General features: G+C 45.7%; 2 protein-coding genes and 1 long non-coding RNA gene across 6 annotated transcripts; 2 read left to right on the top strand and 1 right to left on the bottom strand.

Moving 5' to 3' along the window:
- The first annotated feature begins 2,672 nt into the window (after positions 1–2,672).
- On the top strand, positions 2,673–6,080 carry LOC4330853 (STOREKEEPER protein). The gene is made up of 2 exons (XM_066307079.1): positions 2,673–3,671; positions 5,573–6,080. Exon 1 carries the CDS (start codon positions 2,782–2,784, stop codon positions 3,664–3,666), a length of 885 nt encoding a protein of 294 aa, XP_066163176.1. The 5' UTR covers positions 2,673–2,781; the 3' UTR covers positions 3,667–3,671; positions 5,573–6,080.
- Positions 6,057–9,319, bottom strand: LOC4330852 (soluble inorganic pyrophosphatase 6, chloroplastic). Its single transcript, XM_015771029.3, has 5 exons — positions 8,851–9,319; positions 7,335–7,435; positions 7,058–7,239; positions 6,499–6,597; positions 6,057–6,421 (listed from the first exon to the last, which is right to left on the bottom strand). Exons 1-5 carry the CDS (start codon positions 9,234–9,236, stop codon positions 6,329–6,331), a joined length of 861 nt encoding a protein of 286 aa, XP_015626515.1. The 5' UTR covers positions 9,237–9,319; the 3' UTR covers positions 6,057–6,328.
- Positions 9,320–10,666: 1,347 nt separating this feature from the next.
- LOC9270428 (uncharacterized) lies at positions 10,667–14,295 on the top strand. 4 transcript variants are annotated; one of them, XR_010739732.1, is made up of 6 exons: positions 10,667–10,788; positions 12,521–12,642; positions 12,766–12,834; positions 12,940–13,066; positions 13,370–13,596; positions 13,674–14,295. It is a non-coding gene; the product is annotated as an uncharacterized lncRNA (long non-coding RNA). The 4 variants fall into 4 exon arrangements; XR_010739731.1 differs by having other exon boundaries at positions 12,940–13,141; XR_010739733.1 differs by having other exon boundaries at positions 12,521–12,671; positions 12,946–13,141; positions 13,426–13,596.
- The last annotated feature ends 7,022 nt before the right edge of the window (positions 14,296–21,317 follow it).

Raw genomic sequence — 21,317 nt, 5'->3', positions numbered from 1 at the left:
TTTTATAAGGGAGTTGGTAAAGGATGAAGATGATTGGGTTAGGTAACATTTAATTTGGAATATAGTTTCTTTTCCACTTGACCGTATATAGTTTTGACAAAAAAAATAGATGAAACTTTGCGAGTCAATTATAACTTTTTAAATGGACACCTTCACAAATATGCCAAAATAAACATGACATGTATTTTTATCCGATCTTTATCAAATTTATCATATAACATTACGAGATAAGCTCCAAAATCACTCACACTCTCTTGCATGCCATTTTGTTTTCCAGCGTGCAAGCATACATGCATGCAACATAGCGTTTATCGTACCAGTCTTAGTAAACGACAATAATTCACGTACTACATTTACTGGATATTTGGACATTCTTGTCGTTTCTACCTTTCCTGCTATGCTCACTAAGGAGATTGTTTGTCGATACAATAGAGCATAGACAAATATTTCTGCATTTACCGGATATTATTGACCTACAGCTGTAGGTGTATATACCAACTTCATATTATGGTAAATATTATAATGTTACCATATTGTAAAGTTATGGGCCCATGGTTATAAGTGAATTTGACCTTAGGTCACAAAAATAATGGCATTAAGCTTGATGCTAAGGCCCACTAAGTTCCATTCACTTTCACCTAAAAAAACACAAAGATAACCCAACATGGCATAGACATGCCTTGGCTATGGACCATATAAGGGTTTGCTTTTTCACCCACGATAATTGATGTGTTTTTCTCATTTATCCCTGATTTATGTGGCATTGTAATTTGAAGAAAATCAAGTGTCCTAAGTAAGAAAACATTTATAAAACACGTAATTTGATAAGTTTGCACTTGATAAAACATATTGTAACTTGAATAAAATCAAGTGTCCTAGTAAGAAAACCTTACCTTTATAAAACTAGTTTCTAAGTGTCCTAGTGTGGGCAAATAGGATCCGAAAAACTTGGTGTTCGGAGATGGGGTCAAAAGCTATGATCGCATATTTTAGCACTAAACAAGCTCATACACACTTGATTTACCCAGGTTTTCGCGCCTCTCGAGAGATGATAGTTATATTCTTGCTTTCTTGATTAATATCTGGACAACTTTTTGCACCGGAGGTGTGTTAGAACTGGCTAAGTCCAGAGCTCGTACAACTTCTACGTGTTGTGTTCTTGTGTATCTAGGAGAGTTGAACCTTTCACTCGGTGATCTATCTGGTGCTTATAAGTTATATACTCTCCCACAATCTACCTAATCACCATGGGATAACTGACAAAGGTACTATAGTCATACATCATTACCTACACCGTACCCGCTATCATACCATCCACCACTTATAATTCTTCCATGCTACAAGATGCCACCTTCCACAGGTCTACCATAGAAGTGACTAGGCCTCCCCCTGACGGTATAGCTTGGTCAGATGGAGAGAAAGGAGACATGAGGGGTGAGGCGTGATACACCAAATCCCTACATTAAATACCTTTGACTTGCGGTGAGCATGCCTAATTAATGTGGAATGATGGGAGCGAGCTATTGCACGCTTCATTTGTACCTGTTGTTAGAGCGTGGTCATGTGATCCCCCACCGAGGGCGCCCACGCGACCAACCATTCGCGTCCTCGAGCAATCCTCCCGCGAATGACCATGAGATGGACGCATTGGCCCCTGAACTGTCGCCTCCGAGCAATCTTCCCGTGAATGGTCTCGAGCTAGGCGCGTTGCCACATACTAGACCCGAGCAACCTTCCCATGGCTAGCCTCTAGCGGGTCGACAACCACACGTCATTTCCTAGCCAGTCCAACCTACCAACTAGTTTTCTAGTCACCCTTTCACGCAGTGTTATCCGTACGCTATCTTGTGACCTGAGGAAAATTGTACCGATATCTTAGCTTCCAGCCTAGTCGTAGGGATATCAAGGAAAATTATACTCATTACTTTCTAAAATCAAGTGTTCTAGTAGTAGTATAGATGATGAGAGGTATAAAGTCATGTGTATACCAGATTCACTTCCTCCAATGTATCTAGCCTTTTCAATGTACTAATGCACACCTAACAGAAATGGTGAAATATACACACCATTCACCATTACAAAGAGGATGGAGATTGGAGAATAAAGAGGCCCAAGCTACAAACTACACAGTGCTGTCAAATAGTTTTTAGGGTGCGTTTAGTTCTTTAGGCGTAAAGTTTTTGAAGTATACGGATGCACATTTAAAGTATTAAACGTAGACTAATAACAAAACAAATTACAGATTCCGCCTGTAAAATGTGAGACAAATTTATTAAGCCTAATTAATCTATCATTAGCAAATGTTTACTGTAGCACCACATTGTCAAATCATGACGTAATTAGACTTAAAAGATTTGTCTCGCAATTTACATGTAAACCGTACAATTGGTTTTTTTATACATTTAATGCCTCATATATGTGGCCAAATATTTAATGTGACGTTTTTTGCTAATTTTTTTTTATCTATGCAAGGCCTTATTTCAAAAGGACAGCCAGCAGAAAAAGCGACTCACAGCACGGCGAATATACTAGTAGATGCAGATCAGATCATCAGAGACGACGGCCACGGCCAAATCGGGTTGACGCGCACGGCGCACACACACTCTCCCCCGAAGGCCTGAAAACCATCAGGCATCCGTATACAGAGCGCACAGTGTGCAGCCAGATCGAGCATTCCAATTTCCAAGCTCTCTCCCCACAGAGGCCGAGGCCGCAAGCGCATCCAGAGCGCACCCACGCCACGCCGCGCCGCACCGTGCCGTGCCGCGCCGCGCCGCGCGGATGCCATCCAAGCGGCCGTCCCAGAGCGCCATGGACGCGGGCGCCGCGCCCGCCTCGCCATCCCCTCCCAGGTCGTCGAAGAAGCGCTCGTCCCGCCCCAAGCCCCGCGCGGGCGACGCCGCGCGCCACCCGGCCCCCAACCCTAGCCCGCCCCCCGCCGCCGCCGCGCCCGCCTCCTCCCGCAGCCGCGAGCGCGAGCGCAAGCGCAGGCAGCGCGGCGCGTTCGCGGACCCCGCCGCGGTGACCGCGCCCGCCGCCGGGGGGCAGCACGGGGGCGCCGTCCAGAAGCTCTGGGGCGACGCCGACGAGGTCGCGCTCCTCGCCGGCGCCGCCGCCTTCCGCGCGCGCGCCGGCCACGTCCCGCGCCTCCCGGACATGGGCGCGCTCTTCGACTCCATCAGGGGCTCCCTCTCCCCGCACATCGACCAGGCCAAGGTGTACTACAAGCTGAAGCGGCTCAAGGGCAAGTACCTGCACGCGGCGCCCGGCGCGTCCGCGGGACCGCACGAACGCCGCGTGCGCGACCTCTGCGCGAGCGTCTGGGGCGCCGACCTCGAGCCCCTTGCTGAGGGCGACGACGAAAGGGCCGCCGCCGCCGCCGCCGCCGCCGCCGCCGACCAGCCGCGCACTGTCCCGGACGCCGCCGCCATGCTGCCTGTGCTGACTGAGATGCTTGATGAGTACTGGAAGACGGATGGGCGAGCGCTGTCCAGTGTGTCCCTGGCGAAGGGGTTGTCACTGCTAGGGACAGAGGAAGCAAGATTCATCGAGGGCAAGTGGAGGAGGCAGCTTGATTCAGAGATACAAACGCAGATGCGGCGACATGATCTGGCCAAGGAGGTCTACGCCTTGCTCATGGACGCCATCAAGGCCCTCGGGCCTTAGCTCGGGTATGACTGTCATCTACACGAGTAATTTATCCAAACTCTGCCATTTCCTTCCCTAGTCCAACTTCTCGCTGGAGAATTCGTTAACGCATTGCTCGTTCGTTCAATTACAGTAGAACTTATACAATCTATTACTCGGCAATTGATTGTTCTTGCTGACTGTTGGGGTATTTTACCAAAAAGGATAACACGATTGTGTGGTCTGTCGTCTGTTCACAAAGTAGCAAAGAAGCTATTTTTCTCCATCAGCACACCACAGATCGAAGTATTAAGCAATTATGCTTCCCATAGCATGATGGAAGTAACAGTCTTATAATCAGGAAGCAAGCAATATCAGCTTGATTTTGGTTTCTGTGGTCAAAAAAGCCTAGAGAATTTCATGTTTCATACTTGCTTTACATATTCTTTGCATCAACCTTGAGCAAAGCCAGAAATCAACCATGCCAATCCTAAATGGCTGCAACACCCCAGTTTTTATGCACTACTAGTATGTATATTGTGTCTCTGACTGGATAGTTTGGATTTTGGAGATGGAATAGTAGCGTGAAAGGAGAATTTGGAGATGACACACAATAAATTATGCATAACTTCATACACATCTAATAACCAAATACAGCACATGCTATAAGCCATATGATGATGATGATCTCAATTAAGTTGTCAAAACCAACAACCAAGCCAACAGAGTATCTTTGCTAATACTTTTTTCCTTGAGGTGTATCAGAAAATGAATTTGTGAGAGGTCACAAACCCAGGTTTTTAAGCTACTTCAAATAAAACTGTTTGAATTTAGAAAAAACTTCTCCAATAAAGTATGTGATTGCCAAATCAAGTCCATGGCATAGAGAATTCTGCCATGTATTTTCTTATGTTGGTCTCTTGGCTTTGGCAGGAGTAAACACATAAGCCGTACAGTTGTCCAAAAAAAAAAGGGTAAAAAGAGAGAAGAAGAAATGACCCCACTAAGATATGGACTAGCAATAATTGACCCCACAGGGCCACAGGATATATTTTCTGGCTCTGCTACTTGGCTATCTCATGGGCACCTGAAAGACCAGATATAGATATGTGCACCTGAAATTTTGAATTCTGCTTGGTTAGGGAAACAAAATTATCAGAGAGATACATCTACGAAATATTAGACACGAGCTATTACATATGAGATTGATGACTAAGAGATAACATATTTGAAGTAACCTATAGTGATCGAGAATTAGATGAGGAAGGTCATATACTAATTAGTGGAGTAGTACATAACAGGGTGTTGAAAGGAACATTTAAGTACTGAGCACCAAGGTCCTTTAATAGGCATGCTGCATGCAGCTGAATGCTTCGTTTGACACCTATAGCAAAGTTGATTATTATTTCGTCTCTTCAGAGCGTTAGAGCACTACCTCAGTTTTCTTTTTAATGGAAGAACCGGCTATTGATTTTTGCCAGCCTCATTGCCAAACTTTATTAACGATCTGATCAGCTTTGTTTAACATCATGGAGACGTGATGCATTATATCTATATGACTATATCTACATATATCTTCATTCATAGGATGTACTGTGTTTCCCTTTTTTGCTGAATTTTTGTTCTTATTTGATAGAATTATAGAATGTTTGATGTTTAGGCATATCTGTTGGGTATCTTTTATATAGCGAAGTACCTGGTGCTTGCTGGGTATAAGGGTATTACTGCGGTAGTCAAATTTGTTGAGCTCAGCAGCTCAATGCAGCTTTTCTATGTTTGGTGCACTACCGTTGAAAAGAATCTTATCAAACTTCATTGCTCTCAGGATCTCAATTTACCTTATTTGCAGTCAGTCACATTGTTCACAAACTGAACTGACACTTACCTTGCAGTCAGTCACATTGTTCACAAACTGAACTGACACTTACCAACGTCCGTTTTGCAGGTACAAGATGGTGGTTTAGATAGAGCTGGGTCTGGGTACATATATCTGCAATGCCTTTTGTATTGGCTGGTCGAAGCATTGTACTCGGTTGATGATTGACGAGGCCAGGGTACATATATCTGCAATGCCTTTTGTATTGGCTGGTCGAAGCATTGTACTCGGTTGATGATTGACGAGGCCAGGGTACATATATCTGCAATGCCTTTTGTATTGGCTGGTCGAAGCATTGTACTCGGTTGATGATTGACGAGGCCAAGAATCAAGTGGAACTCATTTTCGACTGTATCAAATAATTTAGGTTCATAACGGTTGCTTTGGCCGTTCTCCCGTCAGATTTAGATGTGAAAATGATTTAGTGGCTTAACCTGTTTGTAAATCGTATGCTAACTTCTGTATCTGTCATATTAGTGCATTTTCAAGTGTAAGGGGTCAGCATTTCGATATTTACTACATGGTGTGGTAAAAAACAATTAGGCCATCTTGGTTAATGATTACAATGTTGAAACTATATTTGCTTATCATTCAACTTCTAAACTGATTGTTCACTTTGTAAAGCTTGTTCCAAACACAATCGCTGCTCAAGAACACCCAATTCCCTTAGAAAAACTAGCTCAGAAAGCCTTATTCACTCCACAAGCTGTTCCTGTTGCACACAGGTCACCAAAGAGTTCGCAAGAAGCAGCATGCTTATAGCTTATGAAAACAACATGCTTAGGTAAATGACCAAAAGAATCTGATGGCTTCTCATGGACAAGATTAGGCTAGTGAGAGCTCTCCAGCAGGGATATTCCTTTTCACCAATTTCTCCCATGATTCGTTGGTTTCTTCTATGACCTTCAGAGCATATTCCTAGGAGAGAGAATTATACAATCAGAATGCAAAAATATCCTCTATGTTTAAATATAACTGAAGGAGTCCAGGCTTACCTTGCTTGTGGGTTTGTTGCCCAGACCAAATCTGTTTGCAGGCTTACCGTCTGGTATCTTGTAGTCCCTGAACCAGTCTCTGATGGCAGTCAATGTTCCCTGAATAGGTAATGTAAAATGTCGGACAAAGCAATTGTAAAATATAGAGGGGGTGAAAACTAACTGCATTAGCAACATTTTTAACCCTGCCCATGTAACATATTTTAAATGCAAAACTAATCAAAACTTCCAAGCGAAAAAACCTAATAACCTCAGCAAAAAAAAAGCTTCAGGGTAATGCAGTAGTCATTTAGAAAAGGATGTGCGCAACTAGGAATCTAGGATAATAATTATGGCAAGAGTAACACATCTGTCTTTTTCTCATGTTATGAATAAAAGGTAAGTTTGCTAAAATATGTTTTGCTTTTAAAAAATGCTTAGCCAAGGTCAGAATTCAAAACAGAAAACATTTGTCATAATCTAAGGGAAAAAAAGCCTACATTCTATCAACGAGATAGGCAATGCCAATCAGTGGAGAACAAGGACAAACACTAAAAATAAAGGCAGGCATCAGTCATACCGGAAAATGCTTCTCAACATCATCCACATCATTCACAAGAGATGCTTTAGGATCATCCAAAGAAATAGCCACAATTTTCCAGTCAAGCTCACCCTCATCAATCATTGCTAAAGCTGCCAACGGTTTTACCTTAAGAACATCTCCAATGTTAGCACGTCTTTCACCAATCTCAACAACATCAACTGGAAAGAAGGCCATCAGCAAGATTGGTCAGAGTGGCTGAAGATGATATATGAGCCATATCTACCAAATACAATGACACCGAAATGTTTATTACCAGGATCATTATCCCCAAATGCTCCTTCGACATCGGTGTTTGCAAGAGTTGGGTCCTCCCATGTTTGGGGAAATAATCCATAATTCCAATTAATGTTGTACCTGATATACCAGATAATTCCATGATGGGTCATGCACAAAGTTCATAAACAGGGTCAGCAAGGACAAGATGCACAATGTTCATCAACAAGGCCAGTAACAGCATAAAATCAATTGCTTGCCAACAAGCAAGTTTCACACTGCAAGGTTGATACCAGCTATAAGGCGGAAAAGGAACCTGTCCACAAAATATGTACACTAATCCTTTTCAAAAGGACTGAAATGGAAGTAACAGAACAGCCTAGCATTGTTTTGATTAAGAAAAATTATACAGAACCATGACTGCAAGGTTGAACTTGAAAGCAGACGAAATTCAAACCTTCTTGTAGCACAGTTTTGATGACAAGAGCAGGTCAGCTAAATCTATTATATGATAAAGAGAAGGCTAACAAGAGTCACCGCATTCGCTCCAAGGTCCTAGAAAATTACCATATTAACTGAATAAAAAGAGTAAGATCTACGCAGTTGTTTATCATGGTTTGTCCAAATTATAAAGTGTAGATTGATTGATATAGTTGTATACAAAATAAAATTGAATGTATAGAAACAGAAACAACAGTTATACATAAAATCCAACTCTGCTTTCGAATAAACTTTAGCCTAGCTCTGTGCAAAACTGTGTGGAAATCCAGCTAGTTCAATTAACATCACATCTTTGTAAAGATCTGCTATATCTAAGATGGCCACATTATACCTTGTGTGATTCCACCGCCAAACATGGGAGAACAAAATGTTCTTTTATGGAATCCCAAAAGTGCACAAGGTGGTGGCAGCTACAGTCTGATATTGACAAAATTCAAGCAGCCCATCTTTTTCACACTGAAGTAAGGTCCCACGAAAGAGCACCACATAAAAAACACAATCTCCTACATTATTTCCCCAGCCCACAACAAATATTGTAAAGCATGAATTTCTGGTATGAAAAGAGTTGCTATTCTATCCTTAAAGACCAACCTATCAACAATTGATACAACAATTGAAACAGACCAATTAAACTCTCTAATACAACTTCCCCCATTCTTAATGAAATTTGGTCGACCGAATCTTTCGGCCGACCCGGCAAAAAAAAAAAACTCACTAATACACTAAAATTATTAATAAAAGAAGATGCGACATCCTAAACAAACAGGATAGGATTAAATAAACAAAACTCATGCAACAACATTAAGGATTTCTAGAATTCTCAAACACGAACAAGCATGGACACAAAAGAAAATGTTACATTTGCAAACTAATCATGGCATCCACTTGTGGAGTGAAGATCTCAGAAGGAATTCCCAGTTAAATTAAACGGCCGTTATATCCTCGATTTGCAAGTCGCTCGTCCAATTTTAACACAAAAGACGCAATATTTTCAGCAGAAACGAACATAAACTTAGACATTCAGAATACGAATTTCCTCAGTTTCTAGTCCTTACGGGTAGTATCGGAGGTTGCCCTTCTTGGTGTCCTGCTTGATGGGGGTGAATGACTCGTCGGTGGCGACCTCCATCTTGGCGCTGCTCTCCTTGGGGATCTCCACGACGAAGTGGAACACCCCGTCGCCTGCGCGCAGGGGCACGTCGTGCCACGGCGACACCTTGCGGCCCCCGCCGTCGACGAGGAACACGCGGTAGTCGAGCGTCTCGGGCAGGCCCTGCTCCTTGGGCCGGAGCTCGGCGGTCCTGAGGAGCGCGGTGGTGGCGAGCACCCGGCGCTGGAACCGCACGGCCGTGGGGAGGCGGGCCGTGCGCCGGAGCCCGACCCCCGCCAGCCGCGTGAAGCGGGTGGCCGCCGTAGCCGACGCCGTCGCCGCCGTCGCCATCGTCGAGAGCTCGCCGGGGGATCGTCGGAGTTGGTGCGGAGTGAACAGCGGCGGCGGCGGCGGGAGACTGGAAAGTGGGAGCTAGTCTCTCCGGATGACGAGGCGATGGGTACTTGCGGCTCGCGTGGTAGCTAGCCTGACCAGGTGGGCCCACCCCCGTGATGTGGTCGCAGTCGCAGACAAGTGCGGATAGATCGCGAGTGGTGTTTGGGCCGGGCCAGATCACCCGGTTCTCTTCGTGAAGGATAAGGCCCGGACCATGTGTGAATTACTCCGGCCCACCTCTTGACACGATCACTACCAATTCTGGCGATCCAAATGGGGCTCCCGGTGGCGATGTACACCGTTCGATCGAAAATAAACGACCAGATGGAGGGTTTCCCTCGGGCCATTGTGGAGTTTTTGCAGAAAAGCCCTCGTATGATCTCGTATTACCGTTGTGTTGGCGGACGGTACAGATCGGCTTGGAAGGAGAAAAAGATAACTCTTTGCATATTAGTCCTCGTACTTTGTAGAATTTACCGTTCCAACTGGGAATATGGGAGAAATTTCAGTATTTATCATCCAATACGATGACCTTTAAGGAGCTGCCACTCAATACGTTGGCCTTTCAAAATTTACCACCAGGCACGCGAAATTCTTTATTTGGAGCCACTCCGTCCGCCTGCCCCGCCGTCCATCCGCGCGACTGTCTCCGAGCTAGGTGGCGTCGTCGCCCAGGCACGGTCATCGTCACCTCGCATCCCGCCCCCGCCGCCGTCCCCATCCCCAAGCTCGTTCGGCACCGTCGCCACCGCCGTTCCCAACCTCCATCGCCACCATTCCCATCCCCAAGCTCGTTCAGCGCTGTTGCTATGCTCGCGCCCTATCGCCGCCGTCCCTGAGCTCGTCTGCCACTGTCGTCGAGCTCGCATTCCGTTCCGCCGTTGCCGCCATGCCTGAGCTCGCGTCCGGTCGCCGCCGTAGTCACCCCCAAGCTCGCGTTCTGTTGCCGCCGTCGTCGCCCCAGAGCTCACGTTCCGCTGTCGCCGCCGTCGCCCCCGAGCTTTCCGCTGTTGCCGCCATGCCCAAGCTCTCATCCGATCATTGTCGCCGTCGCCCCTGAGTTCGTGTTCTGCTGTTGAACCGCCATGTCCGCAAACTCCGTCCCCGTCTACCATCTAGACGTCGACAAAACCATGTGCTCTTTCGTCCCTGTCGAAGGTGCAATGTCTCTCGCTGGCAACCGCGACGGGAGTGAGCTCAGGGATGATGGTCAAGCCTTGAGACGACGGCCGACGAGCTCGGAGACGAAGACAAAGACGGACGACGCGGACAAGCAGACGGAATGGCACGAAATGAAGAATTTCGCGTGTCTGGTGGTAGATCTTGAAAGGCCAACGTATTGGGTGGCAATTCTTTAAAGGTTATCGTATTGGATGGTTAATACTGAAATTTCTCGGGAATATGGGGATCGGAGAAGCCGCAACTCGCAGCCAAAGCCTTGCCGGCGACGGCGATGCAGGAGATGCAAGCGCCGCCGCCGCCGCCGATTCTTCTTTTGGCGCCTCAGGTACCCAAAAATATAATCCTGTTTTTTTTTCTACTGCTTATCCAAATTGCTCCTCTGTTGCTTAATTACCTACTTGTATTCGTGCAATCGTGCTTGCCTTCTCTGGGATCTAAATTATTACTAGCCCTATTCTAGTTCTTATGATGTTTTCGAGGTTGGATTTGAACTGATTTAGAAGAATTATTATAGAATAGAATGATGCCTCCATAGAATGGGTAGATTTCCAACCATGGTGGAAGATGGAGGAACTAATGTACCTCACTCAGATGGCAAAACATCGTGGATTTGTGGCTACTTGCTAAAGCAGAAGGGCGTTTTGGTGTCACTGTCAGTGTCACCAGAGCCAATTGGAATGGACCCCTAGCTGGCAAGGACGCATCGTGTTCTTCATGTGTCCATCAATGTCCGGCCACCGTAAGATCGGATCTTGTGAGTTGGTGATTGCCTTTCGCTGTTTCGCAAGCATGTAGAGAGCTTGGATGTGCGCCGCAGAGGGAGGCTTGTCTGAAACTTGTGTAGGGCATGGTCAGCATGTAGGTCTTCCCTATGAAGAAGATGGTAAGCAGCTAGGCCAGTCTATTCCATGTCCCAATTACTATGCCAAACGACTTCCAGATGATAGAGGGGAAGCACATGATGAGACCTTTTCTGTGTCTGTTTGACATGGCATGATTGGTTTCTTGGGAAATGCTTGATATGGTTACCAGCAATCATTTATCATCCTATTTTCAGCTGAACAGTTAGCAACAAAACCAACTTTTTAAGCGCAGTAGGTGGACTGGCAAAATCAGTCTTTAGTTTGATATGTGCTTGATCAGAACATGTGAACGACTTATTAAGTACTTTTCTTAGGCTGCGTTCGTTTGGAGAATAAAGGGAGTGAGTTTGTTTCATATTCCGCGCGCACACTTCCCGAACTACTAAACCTTTTGTTTTTTGTAAAAATTTTCTATAGGAAAGTTGCTTTAAAAAATCATATTAATCTATTTTTTAAGTTTAAAATAGTTAATAATCAATTAATCACACGCTAAGGGCTCACCTCGTTTTGCGTATCTTCCCAATCTTCTCTATCTCATTCTCCTCAAACACAGCCTTAGAGAGGTTTCAGCTGGAACATGAATACATGATTTGTGATTTATTTATTTTTATTTTTTTTGGCAGTTTGATTGGTGTTTCCCTAAAGAAGCTTCTGCATTATACTACTGAATCGCTTGGAATATCTTTATGATTTCAAATAATGAGGCTCCTTGATCTCTCCACCTGAAATTCTGTAGAACTGGATTTCCTTGACGAAAAAGGGCCCCATCTGCTGGCCTCAGTGGCCTGGGGACAAAACTTGACGCTGAAAATCTTTATGCCTAAACTGTAATATTGATTAATGAATATTACAGCCCATAGTCTTTTTTTTTTCTTTTTTGAAGATTGTCATAGTCTCAACTAAAAATACAACAATGATATTCTGAACTTATTCACATGCAACTTCGTACCATTTTTTTGTAAGTAATACAGAACTGATGCTTAATTATGATGATGGCATCTTATCTAGACTGTACTGTACAATTACAATGATGAAACAGACAGATAATAGTAGATGACATCATGGGCTAAGTCTCAATTTATGATTTTTTGAGATTCTATACTAGTGGATAGCTTCACTCCCATAATATTGTTCTAGTACTTTGTTCAAAAAGATGAAATACTATAAATATTACCTTTTTTAATCTTTTTGCAGTATGGTTTCCACTATCAACCGACTCTTGAAGAATTTTGGCAAAGTGCATTAGTCTCGGTGCTGGTTGACTCTGAAGTCAGGAAATTGTTTTTCGGAGCAATCAGCGAAGAAAATTTGGAGTAGTATTTTTCTTAACTCTAATGCCTAATCAGTAAGAGAATATAAATTGCGACAACAGAGTATCAACTATAACTAAATAAGCCACTAAATTGAACTATTGCTTTTTTTTAAAAAAAAATAAACAGTTGGGATGTATTAGTAAATTTCAAAGTGTGCAGCCTTCTGAACTGAAAATATTAGAGAGCTGATTTCAGGTAAAGAACCAAACCTGATGTACTTTATCATTCATTTATAAATTACAATAATGAATTAAGCAGCGTATCTGCTTAGATAAGCTAATTGTATGTCCAACGGATAAGATGCAGCAAAGAAGGATGAATCCTTTTCTCCTTTCCAACAAAAGGGGCATTTTCGTGAAGGCAAAGCAAACGCAGATATTCTAGAACGCATGATAGAAGTGGCCAAGAACTCGAAATGTGCAAGAATGTACGCAATAGCTTAATCTAATATAGCATCTCAAAAGCCTCAAATCATTGCTGCAAATGACATCACCTTCTGCATGTAAGCATTGGATTTCAATTGAATATTTGTTGGCTCTCTGTTAACCTCATGTGACAAGGTTAGCATTAACCCTTTTCTTTTGCAAGAATGAAGGTTAACAACAGCATTACCTCCATTAAACATTCTAATATACAATGCCGGCCAACAGAAACCATCCCATGCATATTTAACAATTCATAGTGTTTCTGTTCTTCAGTTGTGGTTGTTAACTTGTTATTGTTGTTTCAGTGGCGTTCGCAAAAAAAAATTGTTGTTTCAGTGATGTCCATGTATTGGAACTGCAGCTGCATAAAGAAGAGAGAAGACACTGTCGTTCTACAGGGAGCATCACACAACGATGGCAACTTGGCTATATCAGTAGCTGACTAATAAACTACTCAGCTCTAATGGCTTCATCAGCCCACTGCTTTGGATGAAACTAGCTGCATGCGCACCATGGCACTAACTTGGCTTGGGTATGTAATTATTTCCCTTTCCCTTAATTTCTCCTGGATATTGACCTGACCTTCAGAGAGAGAGATAAACATTTCAGTGCGTCTGATTCATGGCCGAATCAGCTCATCAGAGGTGCAGCGGAGGTCGTTGTGGAATGTATGATGATGTGCCACGCACGGCAGGAGGATCGGATTGCTGGGAAGATACGCCCATGTCCATATTCATCTCCTTTTGCTTTTGTCAGGCGCCGCGTCTCGCCGGCTGGCCGCCGCGGCCAAAAAAAGGAGAGCATATGCTCATCACTGGATCAAACTATGTCTAATGACTCCACAAAGTGGCAGTGAGTCAGAGCTAGGCAGCTCCCTAGTTCTTGTTGTTCAAGTGAAGATAATCTTGGTTTTGAATACCTGTTTGGAAGTCAGTTTTGAGGATAAACTTGGAAGATTGGAGTCTTTTACCATCGACTCACACAAATTTTAAATTGCATCATCCATTTGTACCCTTTTTCAATTGGAAGATGGTAACAAAAAGATCAGGGGTCAAGTTTGTATTATCTATTTGTACCTTTTTTTCCAATTCAAGTTTTTACAATGTATTTGGGCTGTCTCCCTCTATCAGATCCTCAAGTGTGGAAAGTATATATATTAACAAGCAGTCCATCTTATATAGAGTACTGGATTATGGAATTTTTTTAAAGCAATTATCTCATTTTCAGACAATGAATATATGAATATATTTCTGGGGCCAAACTGGTCTTTTACCCAACAGTTATTGGAACCCTGCTCATCCCAACCAGGAACAAAAGACATTGTCCAGTGTATATACCACTGGACATGGCAACTTTCATGTTGTAAATTTTTATAGTAGTGGGTGTACAAGTTCATCTTGGCTTGTGCCTACCAGGCAGCAGCAACCAGTAGCAGCTAGCCTAGGTTGCGATCGAATTGGATGACAGGCTGAAAGACAGAGAGAACCGAAGCCGCGAGCGCAAGAGGGATTAGATAGAATTCTGACGCAGAGCTCATCGATCGACCGATCAGAAGGTTCTTTGTGCCTAGCTTTTCGTGCAGATATGCAGAAACACGTACGTAGTGGACGCTGGAGGCCACTCACTAATCGTGTGTCAACCTAATTAAACACTCCCGTCCCTTTAACCACCTCGTAATCTTGTACTGTACCACTTACGGATTCCTCATTGAGTCATTGGTTTTTATTACCAAACCGGATGCTACGTAATTAACCAGGTGCTTTTGTGATGACTAGGGTAAGCAACCAAATTACTTTCCAGGAAAGGATACATTCAGTTGCATGCAGCTGATGAGAGAGAGAGAGACAAAGACGACAATATTTTATAATATCTATTAAGAAAATTATGAGTGAAATTGTTTACATACTACCTCTGTTTTTAATAGATAACGATCTTTTTGTCACACGTTTAACCATTCGTTTTATTAAAAAAATTATGTAATTATAATTTATTTTGTTATGAGTTGTTTTTATCACTCAGAGTATTTTAATCATGATTTATTTATTATATATTTGTATAAAATTTTTTAATAAGATAAATGGTTAAACATGTGTTAAAAATTAATGGCGTCATCTAATTAAAAAACAGAGAAAATATATTATTCTAACGACTTAAAAGCCGATGTAAAAAATAAACTACGATAAAAAAATAAAATTAGCTCTATATTTTAATATTTAATATTTCAACTTTGGTTGCAGTCGATATGCTGCTGTAAACACGGTAGAGCTCAAAACACTAGTAAGAAAAGTATAACTTTCGGACTCTACGAGATCAACAGATGAAGTTAAAGGCTTAAAGCCTAGCGGTACTATTTTCCGTGGGTCGCGAGGTGAGAAGAGAGGCGATGGATGCATGCACGCACGCACGCACGGATGGATGGATGCAAATCCTGTTTGGAGCGCACCATGCCGGCATGGAAGCACTTGGCACATCAGCAAGCACTAGCTGCTATGCTAGCTTGCATGGGCCGGCCGGAGAGACGCCCTGATTGCTTCCATTAGGTTTGGTGCCCCTCTCATGCGCTGAGATCATCACACTCGCGATCCAATGCAAATCTCAGAGCCCTGATTGCTTGTTGCTTGATCGATCGTATCTTTGGGTTAAAATGAGGGAGAAGAGAAAGGGGGTTAGAGGGGAGCTGTGCATGAATGATGTATGCACCATGGATAGTTACTCGCTCCTATGTGTCGGAACTACATATCTTCAAAAAAAAATACGTGCCTTTTTATTTATGGTTTTGATAGGGTTCACTTGTTGAAACAGGGTGCAGGTCTATCGTGGTTTCCTAAGTGATGTGTCTTGCACTCTTTTAATTAAAAAGAATGACCGAGCGAGGAGTGAAGATAGCTCGATCGATTAGGGTCTATATAGTGGAACCTATCCACGTGAATTCAAATCTCAAACTTAAACTTGCATACAATGCTCGTATTTTTTATAATTAATCTAATCTCGTAAAGTATGCATGGCTACATACACACATGATTATGTTCAGTGGTAAAGTGGTGTTCTTGCGTTATGAGAGGCAAGGCCTCTAATCTTGTTTAGATGTGGGAGAGTGTGGTTGGTGTCCGTGAGTATGTTGTGCGCATATGGTTACGCTTGAGAAAAATGACCAAGATATAAGTAGTCTAATGGCTAAGATCATTAATTTGATGTAATATGACAAGCAAAACATCATGCTATATGCTCACAAAATAGAAAACATAAGTCTTTCATGTGGCGAGTCTCCTGCATCTAACGACTCTCGAGGATCTCTTCATGCACCATCTCTACTATCCCCTTTCTCCTTTGCGGCATTCTCAATGGCGTCGAGAGGCAAGCAAATATGTTAGAAAGGTATATGTCTCTTGTCCTTATGGAGTAACTATGATTTTAGGGTTTTTTAAAACAAAGTGGATGAGGTTTAAATCTATTAGACAATTTAGGTGTCTTTCGTCTACGGTTTAGATACGTTTAGAGTATCTTGGTTTTTGTTATCTCTCTTTGTTGATGCCTTATTTGTTTGTGTGAACCTTGATGAAAATCTAGGTGTCTGCTGGTGATCCAACTAGCGACACTTGATTCAAGGTTCGAGTTGTAGACTCCTTTGGTGATACTGGTTTATTGACCTGTCAAAAGAATGAAGATGGCGACCAATGCTCGTTCATATGCTTTTGCACGTACCGGGGTTGGTCAACGTTATGGATGTGCTCGTCTACTTACATGTCTTTTGGCAATCTAAGATGCTCTATTTGCTAGGTTTTATATTTTCTGATGTTGTAAAACACGGTTGTAATCTTTTCTCTTATTTGATATATTTGGCATGGTTTCTACTACTATAAAACGTAGTCGCCCTCCTTCCTCCCCTTACGTTGCACACACGACCGCCCTACCCTTAAAACTAGGAAAAAAATGGTTGGTTAAAAAGAAAATCAGAGAAAAATGGTTGGTTAAAACAAATGGTTGGATACCATGAGCATGCGTAATCCATCCCTGCATGAGCCCATTGCAATGTACGGATAGTCGGGCATAGCATAGAATAAAAATCCATGTTGTATACCCCTCAAGTCGTTTTGACTTTGGTTAAAGTCAACTACTTCAAGTTTGATCAATTTTGTAGAAAAAAGTAGTAACATTTTTAACCCAAGACAAATATATTATAAAAATATATTCAATTATTGTAGCGCCCGTTCCGTCGTGGCACATAGCGGGAAAACTATCTCTTAAAAACCCTATTTGCGAAATCTGTTTCTTTGCTTGCTGTCTAGTGTCCGTGCCATCTCAGATCTCAAATCCCCGATCTATCGTCGAGTTCAATCCCGAATCCAAATCCTTCCCAAATCAATCCCTCCGCAAAAGTCTGTTTCGCCTCCCTCAGGTTCGATGGGCCGAATCTCTCTCGGCCCATCTCCCCCTCCCTCCCCGGCTATCTCTCTCTCTCTCTCGCTCTCGCTATCTCTCTCTCCCTCTTCTCCGCTCTGCCCGCGCGCCGCGCGCGCGTGCGCGTGAGCCGCGCCGAGCCGAGCCCTCCCTCTCCGCTCCCACGCTGCCACTTCCCGCGCGCCGTTGTTCGCGTGCGCGCGCCCGCGCGGTCGCCGCCCGTGCCGCGCCTGCGCCGTCTGCGTCATCCAGCCCCGCGTGCCCGAGCAGCGCCGCTCAAATCACCGCGCCGCCCGTTGCTTCCCGCGCGCACGTGCCGTGGTGGCCGACCGCCTGGTCGCCGCCGCCGTCAGCCTCTGCCGCGCCTGTCCGCGCCTGCCACCCGTGTCGTCGCCCCGCTCCAAACCGCCCCGCCGTCATCGCCGTCATCATCGCCCGGCCCCCGCCACTCCGCGCGCAAGCTGCCAAGGGACGGAGGCAGAGCCCCTCCTCCCTCTGCCGCGTCGCCCCCGCTCCCCTCCTCCTTTTCCCAAAGAGGCAAGGGGGCAAGCCCCCTTTCTCTCCCTCCTTTTCCCCTTTTTCCTCCCGCCGGCGTCATCCTCCGCCTCTGTCGCCGTTTTGGCCGCGAGCGCCGAGCGCCAGCTCGCGCCTTGACCGCTCAAGGTCGGTTTCCAAACCGACATCGTCGTCCTATAAACCAAGGCGCCCTCCCATCGATTCCTCCTCCCGTTTCGCTCGCCGCCACCACGCCATTGCCGCCCCTTTGTCTCGCCTCCGCCGTTCATCGCCAAGCACCGGGAGAGCCGGTGCGTTCGTGGACGCGGAAGGGGACTCCGGGCGCTCGTCTTCTTCCTCTTCCCCGGCCCGAGGCCGGAGAGATCACTCCCGCGCCGTCGGCCTCTCGTCACTGCGCCCGCCCGCACGGTAGTGCCTCCCTCCGTTCTTCCTCCTCGTTCCATCTCCTCCCCTTAGACTCGGGTAGTAGCACGAGTAGCCTCCCCGTAGTTAGCCGGCGCCGCCCCGACCGTTGCCGTCGCTCGCCGTGTGCTCGCCGCCGTCGCCGCCCGAGCTCGGAAGCGCCTCTCGTCGCCGGCCTCCCTCGATGCGTTTCCTCCTAATCCGGCGCAAGGGACGGATTCCCGTAGCCGCGTGGATGCTCTCGCCGCCGGGAATCGGCCCCTCGTGACCTCATCGCCGTTTTCCCCTTTTCTCTCCGCCGGTTGCCGCCGCCGCAATTCGCCGCCGACAAGCTCCCTCCGGCGAATCCGAGCCGTTGGCTCGTCTCCCCTCGTCCTGTGCAGCCACCCGGTGTGCTCGCTTTCGCCGGTATCGCCGTGGTTCGCTCCGCCGCTCACCGCTGTCGTCCGCCGTCCGTTCCGGCTGGCATCGTCGTCTACCTCCCGCCGGCCCGCGTGGCAGCCACGTAGGCGCCACGTCGGCGCTAGCTCGGCCAAGACCGGGTCGAGCCGACCCCGATCAGGCCCTTCCCGTGCGCGCGGTCCACCGCGAGCCGTGAGGCTGCACGTGGGCCCGCCACATCCGCGTCCTCCGCGAACCGCGCGCGTGCACCGCGTCCCTCCCCCAAACCCTAGCACGCGCCGCGTGCGTGTTCCGCACGGTGAACCGTGTCACCGACAAGCGGGTCCCACTCGGGACCACGCGAGGTGAGCCCGGTCCACCGGCTCCCTCTCTCCTCCCCTCCCGCGCGCGCGCTCTGAGCCGCCTTCTTGGGCCGGCCGGCCCATTAAGCTCGGCCGAGCCGCCCTTTCTCTCGGGCCGCGCCCTAGCCGCCCGAGAGAAGTCTAATTTCCCTCCCCCTTTCCCTTTTCTTTTCTTTTCTTTTTCAAAAAGGATTTAATTAAATCCTTTTTCCTTTAGACCAAAAATCCAAAAATCTTAGAAATTCGATATCTTCCCAACCGTAAATCCGTTTGACTCCGTTCAACTTCCAAAATTCCTCAAATCTCGAGATCTATCTAATGGCACGCTTAGAGGTCATTAATAGGGCTTTATTTTCGCCGTTTGTTGAGTCGTCCCGTTTTGCGTGTAGTTTCGGAGCCCGAAGACCCGCAGTGCGAGGATTTCGAGGATCAAGCTCAAGATCTCGAGCAAGGCAAGCCACCTTTGAACATATTGAGCCTATATTTGAACTTAATTATATTGCTCGCAAAATATTATGCATTGATAGGATTGCACTTAATCTGTTTGCACCGTCTGCAAGGCAGACCGGTGGGCCTACCCAACTTGTTGCATCTGATCCTTCCATTGTTAATTGTTATATCATGTTCCCTTGTAACCATCTAGCTGCGCCTCGATATTCGTGCACTCTGTGCGAGTATCGACGGTCGCCTTCAAACTTAAAATCTGAGTAACTTCTTGGGTAAAACTTGGGTTTTACAGAAGACTTGGAAAACCCGACACCTGGGTCGGTGCTTGCGAACTAAATGAATTTCTAAAACCGCGGACCGGGGAACGTACCGGGTGTACGGTTTCCCGCTCTTGCACTTAAGGACCGTTTCCTTGGAATTTCATCCGAACATAAGACAAGTACGACCACATGGGTGGAATGGGACACCCCTGACTGAGTAACTAGCTTATCAGGGGAGCCTTGATGCCGAGAGACATGTGGATTCGCCGGGGTGGTGTCGGGGAGGACCCCTGGGCTTCCTGGCACAGTATGGTCTGGGACCTAACCTGTTGTTGGTCTGGGACCCCTCTCGTCGGCATATGGTAAACCTGTGTCAGCTTTCGAAATGCCTTGTCATGAAAGCTTGGAGGTCTCTCGACGTGGCTGATCCCCACGGGCTGGGTGATCCGGGTTAGTAATGTCGTGTGGGTAAAGTGTACCCCCTCTGCAGAGGTTAACAAACTGTTCGAACAGCCGTGCCCACGGTCATGGGCGGATGTGAGGTGATTCCTAGCGTAGTTTTGTTTGACTACTGCCTTGTGAAATTGCTGTTGTGGAAATGGGATCGATGTTTGGAAAATCTGCAGCTGATGGGATCAGCTAGGCCCGGGTGGCCGTTTGAAAGTTGTTGGCCCGGGTGGCCGTTTGAAAGTTGTTGGCCGGGTGCCAACCTTGAATCAATTCAAAAGACTGATACTTTGCACATACTCCGACCGGACGAGACGCACTGTCTCATCCGTGTCGTTTGAGAAGCACTCACTTAGTTGATTTCAGAAAAGAGTTCAAATAAAATCAATTGCAAAAACAACAGCCTTTCCTTGAAGCCTGCATTAAACACTTATTTCCCATGGCTTGCTGAGTACTCCTGTACTCACCCTTGCTCTATATAAATATCTCCCCCCCAGTTGCTGAAGAAGATGAAGCGGATCCCGCTGACGAGGAGTTCTTCCAGGAGCAAGCCGGCTACGATGAGTTTTAGAGTTTCGGCCTAGTTCCCAAGTCACGCCTGTGATGTTTGGTCCAAGTCTTGGCTTCCACTTCCCTTTTGCAATGCAGTTGTGAGCTCGGGATCTGTCCGCAGCCCAACATGACTGTACTCCTACTCTATAATAAAGAGACCTCTGTTGCTGTGATATTCTGTCTTCCTGTGATACCAGCACTGTTTCCTGGGACTGGTATCGATTAACAGGTTAATTTGGAGCGTCACGGGCTAGTTCCGGTCGGGACTAGTTCGGGGCGTGACAATTATTGATTTAATGAGACTAATTTGGTGTTGTAAATATTACTATATTTATCTATAAACTTAATCAATCTTAAAGTAGTTTGACCTTGACCAAATTCAAAATGAGTAATTATAATATGAAACAGAGGAAGTAGTAAGTAAGACCTGATACATAAAGGCCAAGCTGAGCATAAGTGTATGGTTAAACCAAAATTTGTGGCTTAAA

This window comes from Oryza sativa, chromosome 2 (assembly GCF_034140825.1).
Source record: "Oryza sativa Japonica Group chromosome 2, ASM3414082v1".
In the NCBI taxonomy this organism is placed as follows: Eukaryota; Viridiplantae; Streptophyta; class Magnoliopsida; order Poales; family Poaceae; genus Oryza; species Oryza sativa.
This window is presented reverse-complemented; position numbering and strand designations above follow the sequence as displayed.